The 14,608-nt window shown below is 38.7% G+C and overlaps 1 protein-coding gene across 1 annotated transcript in view; it reads right to left on the bottom strand.

Moving 5' to 3' along the window:
- RAD50 (RAD50 double strand break repair protein) overlaps positions 1-12,209 on the bottom strand; it is a 76,211-nt gene extending 64,002 nt beyond the window's left edge. The window contains exons 1-2 of the mRNA XM_037129892.2: positions 11,790-12,209; positions 9,512-9,595 (exon numbers count right to left, since the gene is read on the bottom strand). Coding sequence (XP_036985787.1) covers positions 9,512-9,595; positions 11,790-11,918 — 213 coding nt within the window. The 5' untranslated portion in view covers positions 11,919-12,209. The remainder of the gene's footprint in view (positions 1-9,511; positions 9,596-11,789) is intronic.
- Positions 12,210-14,608: the final 2,399 nt, after the last annotated feature.

Below are 14,608 nucleotides of genomic sequence, written 5' to 3'. Positions count from 1 at the left end.
AAGATGTCTTTGGGTGAAGATTTTTTAAAAAGAAGAAAAATCAGGAGGGATATCTATGTTGCAAAGGTCCCCCCTATGAAGCAATGGGTCCCAGCCCAAGGTACCATCTGGCTGTGAAAACCAGCAGGGATTGAGTGTAAGTGAGCATGAGGACAGCAGGAGATCACGTTGCCCTCTTAATGGGCCTGCACATGAACTTGCTTGCTGACAAATTTGCTGACAAACTCACTTGCTCTGAGCTACAGAACAGGGACAGCAGCTTAAAAAGTACCAGGGACATCTGGGGGGAGCTAGCTTCAGGGCAAGGGTCTGGGCAACTCTCCCTGGGAAAGGAAGTGCTGGCAGGCATCATTATTCCTTTGTTGAACACTCCAGCCTCTCAGACTGAAGATACAATAAAGCACCAAATCTGAGCTCTCTGTTAATCTGGCTAGCACCATTAGTCCCACCCTGGTGATTCCCTGAGATCCCACCCCACTCAAGTTGAGCACCTGCCATGAACCTCTTCTAGGGCCTGCTCCACACAGGTGGGCTGTCTGGGCTCGTGCTGAGGACCTTCCTAAAATCTCTCAAAGGTTCACAAACCCCAAACAAGTGGCAGCTGACCTCAGTATCCCCTGCAAGCAGCCTTAAGCCCAGCATAACCAGTGGCTGGTCTCAACTTGCACTGTAACCCCCATTGGGTACCCATAAGCTTGGAGTAAGTGTAGCCAGTCTTAGCTCAAAAACAGCTTCAGCTAAGCAGCCACAGCCAGGCACAAGTTGCCACTGGCCTCGGCTTATATTCAGGTATCCATTAAAGGGTCCCAAAGCCCAAGACAAGTAGCAGCTGGCTTTGGTTCACAGCATTGTATTTCCCAAGCTCCTCCAAGCCCATCATGAGCAGCAATCAACCACATATCACTTTTTAGCTTCTACCAGGTGACCTCAAGCTCAGCGCAAGTGGCAAGTGACCTTGTCCTGCATTGAAGCCCCTGCCAAGAGGCTCCAGAACCAATACACCCAATGGCCAGCTTCAGACTGTACCAAAACGTCACTGAACCAGCTCCTCAAATGACACACCCAAAGCGCAGACATGACAGGCACTAGAGCCCACTAAAGTAACTCCCTCTTCGTGGCGTCACAACAGTGCACCCACTGCAGTCACAGCCAGCACTCAAAGCTAGTTAGCCTGAGGGCTGACCAAACTCTAAGACATGCCAACAGCAATCAAGGCTCAACTACAACAGCAGGACACACACAGCCCACACAAGGGGTACCCCTAAAACACTTGACTGAGGTAACCAGGGACTATGCTACTGAGACCCAGAGTACATGTCCTACATAAGGCCACTATGCAGTGACTGGGAGACAGAGCAGATCTACAAATGCAGGGAAGAAGCCAAAATGAGGAGACAAAGAGATATATCCCAAATGAAAGAGCAAGACCAAATTCCAGAAAAAAACTACCTGAAATGCAGACAAGCAACCTACCAGACACTGTCTCTCACTGAGTATCAAAACAGTGGGTATATGGATGCTCAATGAACTTAGGGGAAGAAGAGATGACCTCAGTGAGAAACTACAAAGGTACAAAACACAAAAAAGTACTAGTGAGAAAGGAAGATTACAATAACTGAAATGAAAAACACTGGAAGGAATCAACAACAGATTACATGAAGGAGATGATCGAATAATACAAGGGAGTGGAAAACACCCGATCAGAAAAGCAAAAGGGACCTCTGGGACAACACCGAGCACACCAACATTCCCATGAGAGAGGTACCAAAGAAAGGAGAGAGAGCGCAAGGGTTTGAAAACCTACTGAAGAAATAATGACTGAAAACTTCCCTAACCTGGAAAAGGAAATAGACATGAGTCCAAGAAGCTCAGGGTCCCAGACAAGATGAACCCAAAGAGGCCCACACCAAGACAGCATAATTAAAATTCAAAAAGTTAAAGACAAAGAGAGAACCTTAAAAGCAGCAAGAAAAAAGCAGTTAGGTATGTACAAAGGAGCTCCTACGAAAATATCAGCTGATTTTTTTAACAGAAACTTGCAGGCCAGAAGAGATTCACATGAAACATTCCAAGTGATGAAAAGCAAAGACCTACAAACAAGACTCTTCTACCCAGCAAAGCTATCATTTAGAATCAAATGAGATCAAGAGTTTCCCAAACAAGAAAAAGCTAAAAGAGTTTTTCACCACTAAACCAGTATTAGGAGAAATGTTAAAAAGACTTCTTTAAGAAGAAAAGTTCAAAAATATGAGTAAGGAAATATAGGAAAGAATTCCCACTGACAAAAGCAAAAAGTAACAGCGGGAGATCTACCAAAGCTAGTGCAAAAGTTAAAAGGCAAAAGTAGGAAGATCAAGTGTAATTACAATAATAAATTAAGGGATACACACACAGACACAAAAGTAAAATAAAATGACAAAAACACACAAACATGGAAGGCATGAGTAAAAATTGTAGTGGTCTTAGAATATGAAGCTGAGACTGAAGCAACCACCAACTTAAAATAGACTGCCTTCTACAGAGTCTGGTATACATAAAGCACATGGTAACCATAAGCCACAAAGCTACAAGATATATACTATACATAAATAGAAAGAAATCCAAACAGAACACTATAGAAAGTCATGAACATACAACAGCAGACAGCGAGAAAATAAGAACTAAAATACATAAAAAAAACAATTAATAAAATGGCAATAACTACATACCTATCAGTAATTACTTTCAATGTAAGTGGATTAAATGTTCCAATTACAAAACGAGATCCATACATACATATGCTGTCTAAAAAGACCCACTTCAGATTGCAGACATAGACAGAATGTAAAGGGATGGAAAGAGACAGTTTGTGTGAATGCAAATGAAAGTCAGCTGGAGTAGCAATACTTGTATCAGACAAAACGGACTTTAAAACAAAGGCTGTAAGAGGCAAAGAAGGACATTTCACAATAATAAAAGGATAAATCCAACAAGAGGATATAACCCTTATAAACATTTATGCACCCTAGGAGCACCTAAAAATATAAAGCAAATACTGATGGACATAAAGAAAGGGATCATCAGTGATACAGTAAGAAAGAGTAAGGTACTTTAACACACCACTGACATCAATGGATAGATCATCCAGGCAGAAAATCAATAAGAAAACAATAGCCTAAAATGACACATTAGATGAGATGAATTTAACTGATAATTTTAGAACATTTCATCCCAAAGCAGCAGAATATACATTCCTTCCAAGTGCACATGGAACATTTTCCAGGATAGAACAGGTTGGCAACAAGTCTCGACAAATTTGAGAAAACAGATCATTCCAACCACCGTCTCCGATGATAATGGTATGAAAACTAGAAATAATTTACAGGAAAAAAACTGAAAACACACAAACACATGGGGACTAAATAACATGTTATACTAAAGAATGAATGGGTTAAGGAGATCAAGGAAGAAATTTAAAAAGGCCTTGAGACCCATATCTACCTCAAGAAATATTAATCACAAACATACAATCTATTCTTACATCTAAAGGAACTAGAAATAGAAGAATAAACAAAGCCCAAAATGAGCAGGGGAAGGAAATAATAAAGGTCAGAGGAGATATAAACAAAATAGAGTCCAAAAAAAATACAAAAGATCAATGAAACCAAGAACTGATTCTTTGAAAAGATAAACAAAATTGATAAACCTTTAACCAGACTCATCAAGAAAAAGAGAGGGCCCAAATACATAAAATCAGCAATGAAAGAGGGGAAGTGACAACTGACACCACAGAAATACATAGGATTACCGGTATAAAGGAATCCTAAAAACAATTATATGCCAACAAATTGAACAACCCAGGAGAAAAGGATAAATTCTTAGAAAAAAATCTTGCAAGACTGAATCAAGAAGAAACAGAAAATCTGAACAGATCCATAACTATGTTAACACTCTTCTAATGTCCATACTACACAAAGCAATTACAGATTCAATGCAATCCCTATCAAAATACCTATGGCATTTTTCACAAAACTAAAATAAAGAATCCTAAAATTTATATAAAACCACAAAAGACTCTGAATAGATAAAGCAATCTTGAGAAAGAACAACAAAGTTGGAGGTATCATGCGCCTTGATACTAAACTATACTACAAAGCTCCAGTAATCAAAACAGTATGGTGCTGGCATAAAAACAGACACATAGATTCACTGAACAGAATACAGAGCCCAGGAATAAACTCATGCCTCTATGGTCAATGAATCTATGACAAAGGAGGCTAGAATATACAACAGGGTAAAGACTGTGTCTTCAATGAATGATGTTGGCAAAAGTGAACAGTACATGCCAAGAAAATGAAGACCACTTTTACAAGAATGAACTAAAAATGAATTAAAGACTTAAATGTAAGACATGAAACCATAGAACTCCTAGAAGAAATGTAGTCGTTGCTCTTAGCAATATTGTTTTTGGATATGTCTCCTCAGGCAAGGGAAATAACAGAAAAAAATAAATGATTCTACATCAAACTAAAGAGTTTTTTGCACAGTAATGGAAACCATCAATAAAATCAAAGAAAACCTACTGAATGGGAGAAGATATTTGCCAATGATATATCCAATAAAAGGTTAGTATCCAAAATATATAAGAAACTCATACAACTTAACAGCAAAAACCCCCAAACAATCCAATTAAAAAATGGGCAGAGGAACCCTGGCTGGTGCAGCTCAGTGGATTGAGCTTGGGCCTGTGAACCACACCATCGCGGTTTGATTCCCAGTCAGGGCATATGCCTGGGTTGCAGGCTGGTTCCCTGCAGGCCAATTCCCAGCAGGGGACGCATGAAAGGCAACCATACATTGATGTTTCTCTCCCTCTCTCCTTCCCTTCCTCTCTAAAGATAAATAAATAAAATCTTTAAAAAAAAATGGGCAGAGGACATGAACAGACATTTCTCTAAAGTGGACATACAAATGGCCAACAGACATGAAAAGATACTCAATGTCATTAATTATCGGGGAAATGCAAATTAAAACTACAATGATATTATCACCTCATACCTGTCAGAACGGCTATCACCAAGAAATCAACAAATAAGTGCTGGCCAGGATGTGGAGAAAAGGGGGTGGACCCTGGTGTACTGTTGGTGGGAATGCGGATTGGTACAGCCACTAATGAATCAGTTATGGAGGTTCCTCAAAAAATTAAAAACAGAACTACCATATAATCTACCAATTCCACTTTTGGGTATTTATATGAAGAAATCCAAAACAGCAATTTGAAAAGATATATTTACCCCTGTGTTCACTGCAGCTTGATATGCAATAGCCAAGACATAGCAACAACTGTAGTGTTTGAAGATTTGAATTAATGAAGATGTGGTACATGTATTAGTATACAATGGATTACTCAGCCATTAAAAAAATACCATATGACTTCACTTATATGTGGAATCTAAAAAACAAAATGAACAAACAGAACAGAAACAAACTCATAGATGCAGAGAGCCAAGTGACAGCTGCCAGACTAGGGTGGGGAGGCAGTTGGAGAGACGAGTGAAAAATGTGAAGGGATTAACGAGTACAAGTTGGCGGTTACCAAAGTCACAGGATGTAAATGCAGCACAGGTAATAGAGCCCATAATACTGTAATAATTATATATGGGGCCAGATGGGTACTAGAATTATCAGGGTGACCCTAAGTTATATAAATGTCTAATCACTATGTTGTACACCTGAAACTAATATATTGTATGTCGCTGTAACTGGTGACTGCTAGTGGGGAGTGGTGATGGGGTGGAGGGGTTGAGCACAAAGATGAAGGATTCGTGGACGTGGACAACACTGTGGATATTGCTGGGGGGGAGGGGAGTACAAGAGGACTAAATGGCAATAGAAAAAAATAAAGATTAAATAAAAAAATTAAAAACAAAGTAAATTCTACTTAAGGCTTTGTTCTTCTCCCGTTTTTCTTTTCATTTTTAAATATAACTATGGACTCATTCATTTCCCACTTGGGCTTCAATTCCTAACCACACTGCCACAGCTAGCTTTTTGTTGATGCCTTCTTCCCTCAGCCTCACCTGCTAGCTTTTGAACTGAGTTACTCAGGAATGAAGGATGGTGCTGAGTTTTTATCACAAATGAATACTGAATTTATGATGTTTTTGTACCTACTGATGCTCAAATGATATTTCTTCTTTGTTAATGTGGCAAATTACACTGATTGGTTTTCATATGTTAAACGAACCTTACATTCCTGAGATAAACCCTACCTAGTTAAGGTGTAGTATCTGTATCTGCATATTGCTGAACTTCTTTTGTCAGGGGTTCTTGCATTTATGTTTGCGAGAGGTATCCGTCTGCAGTTTTCTTGTAATGTCTTGGTCTGGTTTGGGTGTGGGGTAATGCTAGTCCCATAAACAGCTGGGATGTATTTCCTCTGCCTCACTTTTCTGAAAGGGTTTGTGTAGAACTGGCATTATTTCTTCCTAAAATGTTTGGTAGAATTCAGCAGTGAAACCATCAGAATCGACTCAGGAGTCAAGCAAACCATCAGGATCAACTCAGCAAAGGAGAATATGGTGTGGCCAGTGAAAAAGGAGGTATGAGATTGTGTCATGGAGGCCAAGAGAACAGTGCTTTTTGAAAAGGGAATAATCAACTATATCAAATCTGCTGAGAAGTTCTTGAGAATTAGAAAATGACCGCTTTATCTGGCAACACGGAGATTAGTGGTGACCTTATAAAAGCAGTTTTACTGAGAATAAAAGAAGAAAATCTGAACGGAGTAGGCTGAAGAGAACATGGGAAGCAACAAAGACATTGAATACTACATACAACTCTTGTGAATTTTGTTATAAACTGGAACAGAGAAGAGGAAGTAAGTAGACAGAGTATGAGACACTGGTTGAAAGACAGTGGTTTGTGTTTATAGACTGAAGCTACAAGAGCATGCTTACATGCTGACACAAACCATCCTATGAAGAGGGAGAAATTGCTATTAAAAGAGCAAGAAGATGACAAAAGGGATTGTCATCTCGGTCTCTAAGAGGAGCTGGTTGACCTTTAGATAAAACAATAAACAATTTACCCTAAACACAGGAGAAAAAACAGATAGAATGGGTACATATGCAGAGTAGTTTGGTAGATTTTATGACTGGAAAATGAGGGACTTTTCTTTTGACTCTTCTCAATAAAGTACAAGACAAGATCATCAATCAAGAAGAGTGGATTGTAGGTTTAAGAAGAGAGAAGATTTGAATAGTCATTACAGAGAGGGCTGAATACATGTACTAATGGTATTTTTATTTCTAAAAAGAAAATTAATAAATATTTTCATTATTAGTTATCTTTAGTCATATAAAAGTAGAAACTTCAATGACCATTAACTTGGGGCCAGTTAAACTACAGAATATAAACTCAGTGTAATATTATTTAATAAAACAATGAAATAAAAGTGTGCATGTATACAGGGGTGGAAAGTAACACAATAATTGTTCATGTGGAATATAATACATAATTAGTAAATAATACAAAAATAAACTGTTTTGCATACACACAACCGTCAACCTGCTTTTACCCACCCTGTGTACATATAAACGAATATGCAGGACATCACTAAATAACTTACTTGTAAAGTGGTATAATAAAATTCTATCCACGTGAAAAAATATTACGTATGTGAGTGCATTTACATATGCGCACAGATACGTTTTCATAAACACAGGAAAAAGCCTGGAATAAATACACAACCAACTTCTGTGGAGGTTAGGTCTTGAGAGAGGCACGACTCCACTACATAGTACATGAAACAAGAAAAATCAGTAAGCCAGACACATATAGAAAATCCCATGTCCTTTCCACACTCCAATAGTATCAACACCATAATTCAAAGATTCAGACAAAGACTTCCATCATGTACATTTTAATGAAAAATTAAAAGCAATCTAAATGTATGAAAATTATGCAATTATTTTAAAAAATCACGAAAAGTTACATATTTTAAGGAGGAAATATTTCAGACACACAAAAAAGTATAAAGATTTTTTTAAAAAGCACCCATATATCAAAAACACCCAAATTAAGAACTTAATATAATTTTTTAATGATATGGGACTTCATGATAATGTTAAGTAGAAAAAAACCTTCAGAATATAAAATTCAAGTATGATTTCAGCTATGAAAAATAGCATGAAAAGGATAAAAAATATATATGAAATTATCAACAATGGTTTTCACTAGGTGCTGAGAACGTGTGTGGATGACATTCATATCTCTTGATACTTTTCCTCCTAGGTTTCTACAGTAAGTTATCACTTTTAGAATCATAAACATTTTATTTTTTTAAATTTTTTTAAATTTTATTTAGTTATTTTTCAAGTACAGTTTTTTGTCTATTTTTCCCATCCCAGCCTCCCCCGCCCCTTGCTCCCCACCTCCCTCCCATTTCCACCCCCCCCCCTTAGTTCTCATCCCTGTGTCCTTCCTATTTGTTCCTCCAAATCCCTCCCCCTTTTTCCCCTTAACTTCCCTTCCTTCTCCCCTCTGGTCACTGTCCCCTTGTTCTCTATTTCAGTGTCTTTGTTTTTTGGGGTTTTTTTTCCTGCTTGCTTGTTTGTTTTGTTGTTTAGCTTCCTGTTAAAGGTGAGATCATATGGTATTTGTCTTTCAGCACCTGGCCTATTTCACTCAGCATAATGCTTTCCAGTTCCATCCATGTTGTTGCAAAGGGTAGTAGCTCCTTCTTTCTCTCTGCAGCATAGAATTCCATTGTGTATATGTACCACAATTTTTGGATCCATTCATTTACTGATGGGCACCTAGGTTGCTTCCAACTCTTGGCTATTGTAAATTGTGCTGCTATGAACATTGTGGTACATAGGTTCTTTGATATTGATGTTTTAGGATTCTTAGGATATAATCCCAGCAGTGGAATTGCTGGGTCAAAAGGCAGGTCGATTTTTATTTTTCTGAGAAAAATCCATACTGTTTTCCATAATGGTTGTACCAGTCTGCACTCCCACCAACAGTGAACTAAGGACCCCTTTTCCCCACAACCTCTCCAACATTTGTTGTTTGTTGCTTTGTTTATGATAGCCATCCTGACTGGTGTAAAGTGGTATCTCATTGTGGTTTTAATTTGCATCTCTCTGATAGCTAATGATATTGAGCATCTCTTCATGTGTCTCTGAATGTTCTGTATGTCCTCCTTGGAGAATTGTTTGTTCAAGTCCTTTTCCCATTTTGTAATTGGGTTGGGTGTCTTCTTAACATTTTATTTTTTTAATAAAAATTTTTATTTTTCTTTAGAGGGAGAAGGGAAGGAGAAAGGGAGAGAAATATCAATGTATGGTTGCCTCTCGTGCGTCCCCTGCTGGGAACTGGCCTGCAACCCAGGCATGTGCCCTGACTGGGAATCCAACTGCTATCCTCTGGTTCGCAGGCCTGTGCTCAATCCACTGAGCTATACCAGCCAAGGATATAATCATAAACATTTTATTTTAAAAGTACAAAATTCTACTAGCACCATTACCTTGGGATCATGAACAAATGTATTTCCTTTGGTTCCAGGAGGGAAATCTCCAGTACAAATATATTTTAGACATTCAATAATGGTCTAAAGAAAGAAAAAAAATTATATTATGTAGTCATAAGCAAACCACAGAAGTTAATAATGAAATATTCATTATAACAATATTATTTACCATAAAGACTATAATGATACAATCAGATCAAATTTGACATAAAACCTACACTATAGATGATTAAATGTTAAAAAATAATTGTTGTAAGTTCATAGAAAAACTATATAATTAAGAAAATATAATAAAATAAAATAAATATTTGGAAAAAATCTCTATTTCCAATTAAAACCCTACAATTTCATAACAGCTAATGTGAACATGGTTAGCATAGTTAACAACAGTATTGTATAATTGAAATTTGCTGAACTTAAATGTTTTTGCTAAAGAAAGAATAAATATGTGAGGTGATGGATTTGTTAATTAATATAGAGAATCCTTTCACCATTAGGTATTACCAATCAGCAGGATGTATACTTCAAGTATTTTACAACTTTCTATGTCAATTATACCTACATAAAACTGAAATGTTTTAAAAAGTTTTAAAAAAACCCACAAAACCAATGGCTAACAGTTACATAGACCTTACTATGTGCCAGGTATTGTGCTAACTGCTTTTGCACACTGCAACCATTTGATTCTCACACTAATCCTGGACTGCAGAAATTACTTTTATCCCCATTTTATAAATGAGAAAGCTAAGGCACAGAACATTTACTGAATTTTTTAAACCATAAGACGCACTTAGGTTTTAGAGGAAAATAGGAAAAGCAATTTTGAAGCAAAAGATGTGGTAAAATATTTAATAACATAGGCCACCACCCTCCCAGCAAGCCAGGTAAGCTACATTTGGACTATAAGACACACCCCCTTTTCCTCCCAAACTTTTTCTGGGGGGAGTATGTCTTATAGTCCGAAAAACACGGACTATACAAGTCACTCCTGCAGTCACACAGCTAACAAACGGTAAAGCAAAAAACTTGTACTCAGGCAGCCAGTGCTCATAAACACACTAATCTCCTCTACAGTAGATAACAATGCAATGCTAGGTATATAACAGGCATTCAAAAAAACATAACATTTTCACATTAAAGGCAGGCAAGAGTCAAACATTCAGGTCTCAACACTATATCTTACCTCTTTCTCTACACTTTTTAAAAAGATTTTATTAATCTTCTTAGAGAGAGAAACATCAGTGTGTGCCTCCCACACACCCAGGCATGTGCCCTGATTGGGAATCGAACCAACAACCCTTTGGTCTGCAGCCCAGCACTCAAGCCACTGAGCCACACCAGGTAGGGTTCTTCCTCTATACTTTCAACAAAACTTCATTTTCTCTTCTCCCTGTTACACTGATACCTCCTTGCTTTTTCTCAAGCCCTGTTTCAGAACAGCCTCTCAACTATACTTTTTCTATAATTGCTTGCCACTTCAGGGCCCAACTCTAATTTCTAAATATTCCCAGTTTAAAAAAAAAAATCACAGTAAATAAGTCGCACTGAAATTTTTTGGCTACGTTAAGAGCATCCTAACAACAAAATACAGGTACACCTCAGAGATATTGCTGGTTTGGCTTCAGACCACTGCAATTAAGCGGGTCGTATTTTATTTTTGTTTCCTGGTGGAGGGACTTGACTTCAGTTTGTAAAAAAAATCGCAGCACCTGTTAAGAGCAATAACACCACGTACAATAAAACGAGGTATGCCTGCACTTTCCCAATTTTAGGCCCCACCGCCTTGGTCTCCTCTTAAAATTAAGCTATTTCTTATGTATTATGCGTATACAGTCGGCATACTTGTAAACTCACATACTTATATTTTGTAGCTTTTTAGTAGGTTCCTTTATTGAGACAAATACCAGGGAGTGAGTGCTGTTTCAGGAGCAAGGATGAAAAAACATCAGAGGCTTGATGTTTTTTCGAACAAAAGGCCTCTTGTAGGGCTGAGCTCTCTGAGAGCCGTAGCTCCCAGTCCCCAGTACGTCTTGTCCAGCAGACCAGCGGGGACACCCTTAGGATACTGGGTCTGCTCTACTTTTCAAGTCTCTGGCCACGGCCCGGAGCCTGGGAGTCACCCAAAGGGCCGCACTTCCGGGGGCCCCAAGACCAGAGGAGTGGGGGCGCCTCTCGTCCTCATCCGCGTTCTTAACTCTCCAGGTATTTTCCTTCTCCAGATTCCTAAGATGTAGCGACCCGCAAACGGAAGGTGACTGACTAACTCCGGACTTACCGTCTTCCCCGCCCCATTGGGGCCAACCAAAATTGTGAGGGGACTGAAGAAAGTGATAATTTGCTTATCTTTGTCCTCTATTCCAAAACTCCGCACGCCCAGAATGCTCATCTTTTCGATCCGGGACATGTTTGTCAATTTTATCTCAACACCAATGATCCAGCAAGGTTCAGCGGAGCTGGGAGAGCCCGGGCCAAGAGGGTCCGGGTGGGAGCGAAGGCTCTCGCTGGAACCTTCCTCCCACGCCGACTTACTTCCCGTCTGGGGGAAAGAGCTGGTGAGGGTCGCGCCGGGGATGCCCACGGCAGACACAAAACACAGGCTGAAGAACCCCACGTCAGCGCCCACTCACAGATTCCCGCCACTGGTGCCCCGCGAGTCACGTGAGTCGCTACGGCTTGCGCCGGTATACGCCGCAGTTCTGCGGCACGTCGGGAAGTCGGCGGCACGCGCTGCGCGCGCAGCTCTGACTTCCGGAGAAGCAGCCATCTAGAGGGTTGGGTTCTGTGTTTAAGGGGTGTCGGGGATTCAGTTTCTTTGCTGGGGTTGGGGTCACACCGAGAGGCACTAACTCTGAGGGGAGACGAAGACTTGTGACAGACAACAGTTCTCGGTGTGTGATCCAGGAAGGGAGGGGAGTGCGGTGTCCGCTTATCGAAAATTTTCTAAAAATACTCAGACGTTATTTGCCTTCTGTATTCTCATTTGCTCCCTTCCGGAATGTTTTCCAGGGATCGCATGACGTATGGTGACGCCATCGCAATGATGACTAATGGAATGTGTGCTTGTGTTCTTGTTCCTTAAAAAGAATCTCAATTTTAATTTATAATTGAGTAAATATTGATAATTATGAATTACAAAAAGCCTCTTTGGAGATGTAGTGCACAGAACGGAATATGGTAATACTTGAAGTATTTACATGGTGACAAAGCCTTTCTAGGTTTAATGTGATGATTATATCAAGGTATAGAATCACTGTTGTATGCTTAAACTAATATTGTATGCCAACTATATTTTAATAAAAATAATTTTTAAAGCTCTTCAGGGTCCTCAGTAATTTTTAAGAGTGTAGAGAGATGTTTAAGACTAAGTCAAATGCTGCTATAAAGTTGTAAAATATTATGCAAGTATTAATCTGAATGAAACCCACTCCTATAAGTATGGACAACACAGAAACAGACACCTTTCAAAAAAGAAAGTTTTGGTTGTGCAAGAAGAATAATAAAATACCTATTATATACTATAGTGCTTATAGTTAACAGTACTATATTGTATACTGAAACTTTTGCTAAGAAGGTAGATCTTGTTAAGTGTTCTTACAGAAAAATAAAGTGGGAGGAAACTTTTGGAGGTGATGGATATGCTAATAGCATTGACCAGAGTCGACTTATCTCCAAACTCATTGTGTTGTATACACTATGTACAACTTTCTTTTGTATGTCAAAAGAAATTAAGGGAAAGATAAATTACCTTTCTCAAAAATGAGAATATTGCTTTTTGGAAACCAACTAAATGGATGAATGTCACATGTGAGGGCCCATAGCGAAATTACAAAGACAGTAGTGGAAGATATTGAAATTAAAAACAAAAACTTTGGACCACTGATACAGAAGAATGCAGGAAACACTCTCCAATCACATACTCCCAATACAATCATTTATAGAACTTACTGCATAAACAAAAACTTCACATCAGAGGATCCAAGTGGGGAAGGCTAGTAAATGGTGTCTTGATGTACCAAGTAAGAAAATATGAAAGTGCCAGTTATCACAGTACATATTTTAAATTACCAATGGAACAAAACAGATGAAAAGTATACAGTAATGCCCTATGTGACGAACCAGATGCAATAAAATGATGACACTAGATTAAAGGTCATATTTATTTATTAACATTTTTTAGTCAACATCAGAAAATTACTAGGAGAAACTAAAGTAATGAATGTTTAGCATCTCTGTTTGGCTGTATTTCTCACACCATTTTTCTCATTGAGGCTTTCGCAAAGTTTCTCTATAAGACAATTCAGAATTGACTGGTGAGTTCATTATTTTCATATTTATTTTCTGTGGCTGACTGAAAAGAGATTCTCATATTGGGTTCCAACCATATAAACAGTGAGGAAACTATAATTTATGCTCTTGCGTGGTATTAACATAATGAAAGCTCATTTTTTTCAAAGTCAGGTTTACTGAAGCATAATTTTTTTCAAAGATTGTATTTATTTTAGAGAGCGGGGAAGGGAGGAAGAAAGAGATGGAGAGAAACATCAGTTTGTGGTGCCTCTCACACACCCGCTATTGGGGACCTGGCCTGCAACCCAGTCATGTGCCCTGACTGGGAATCTAACTGGCGACCCTCTGGTTCACAGGCAGCACTCAATCCACTGAGCCACACCAGCCAGGGACTGAGGCTTAATTTATATGCAGTGAGATTCATCCTTTCCAGTGTACAGTTCCATGACTTTTGACAAATGTAAACAGATGCCTAACCACCAAGATAACTTTTTCCCCGCCACTGCTGTTTAAATAAATACTTGGATACATTCTTGAAGAACAAAAGCAAACCTATATTTTATTTTACTTATCACTCTCAGTTCCAGGTCCATGAAGATCTAGATATTTCTAAAAGCAGTAAAAGAAAAACCCAGAAATGTCATTACTCTCACTTCTTTTAAAAATCATCCCCAGGACATGTTCATTGATTTTAGAGAGAAGGAAGGGTTGGGGGGAGAGACAGACAAACACTGATCGTTTGCCTCCCGTAGGCGCCCCAACCAGAGGGATCAAACCTGCAACCTATGACCCAAAGTAATACGAGAA

This window comes from Artibeus jamaicensis, unplaced genomic scaffold (genome assembly GCF_021234435.1).
Source record: "Artibeus jamaicensis isolate MK-2021 breed Jamaican fruit bat unplaced genomic scaffold, CSHL_Jam_final contig_786, whole genome shotgun sequence".
Lineage (NCBI taxonomy): Eukaryota > Metazoa > Chordata > Mammalia > Chiroptera > Phyllostomidae > Artibeus > Artibeus jamaicensis.
Note: the sequence above shows the minus strand (reverse complement) of the source record. Positions and strands in the feature narration are given on the sequence as shown.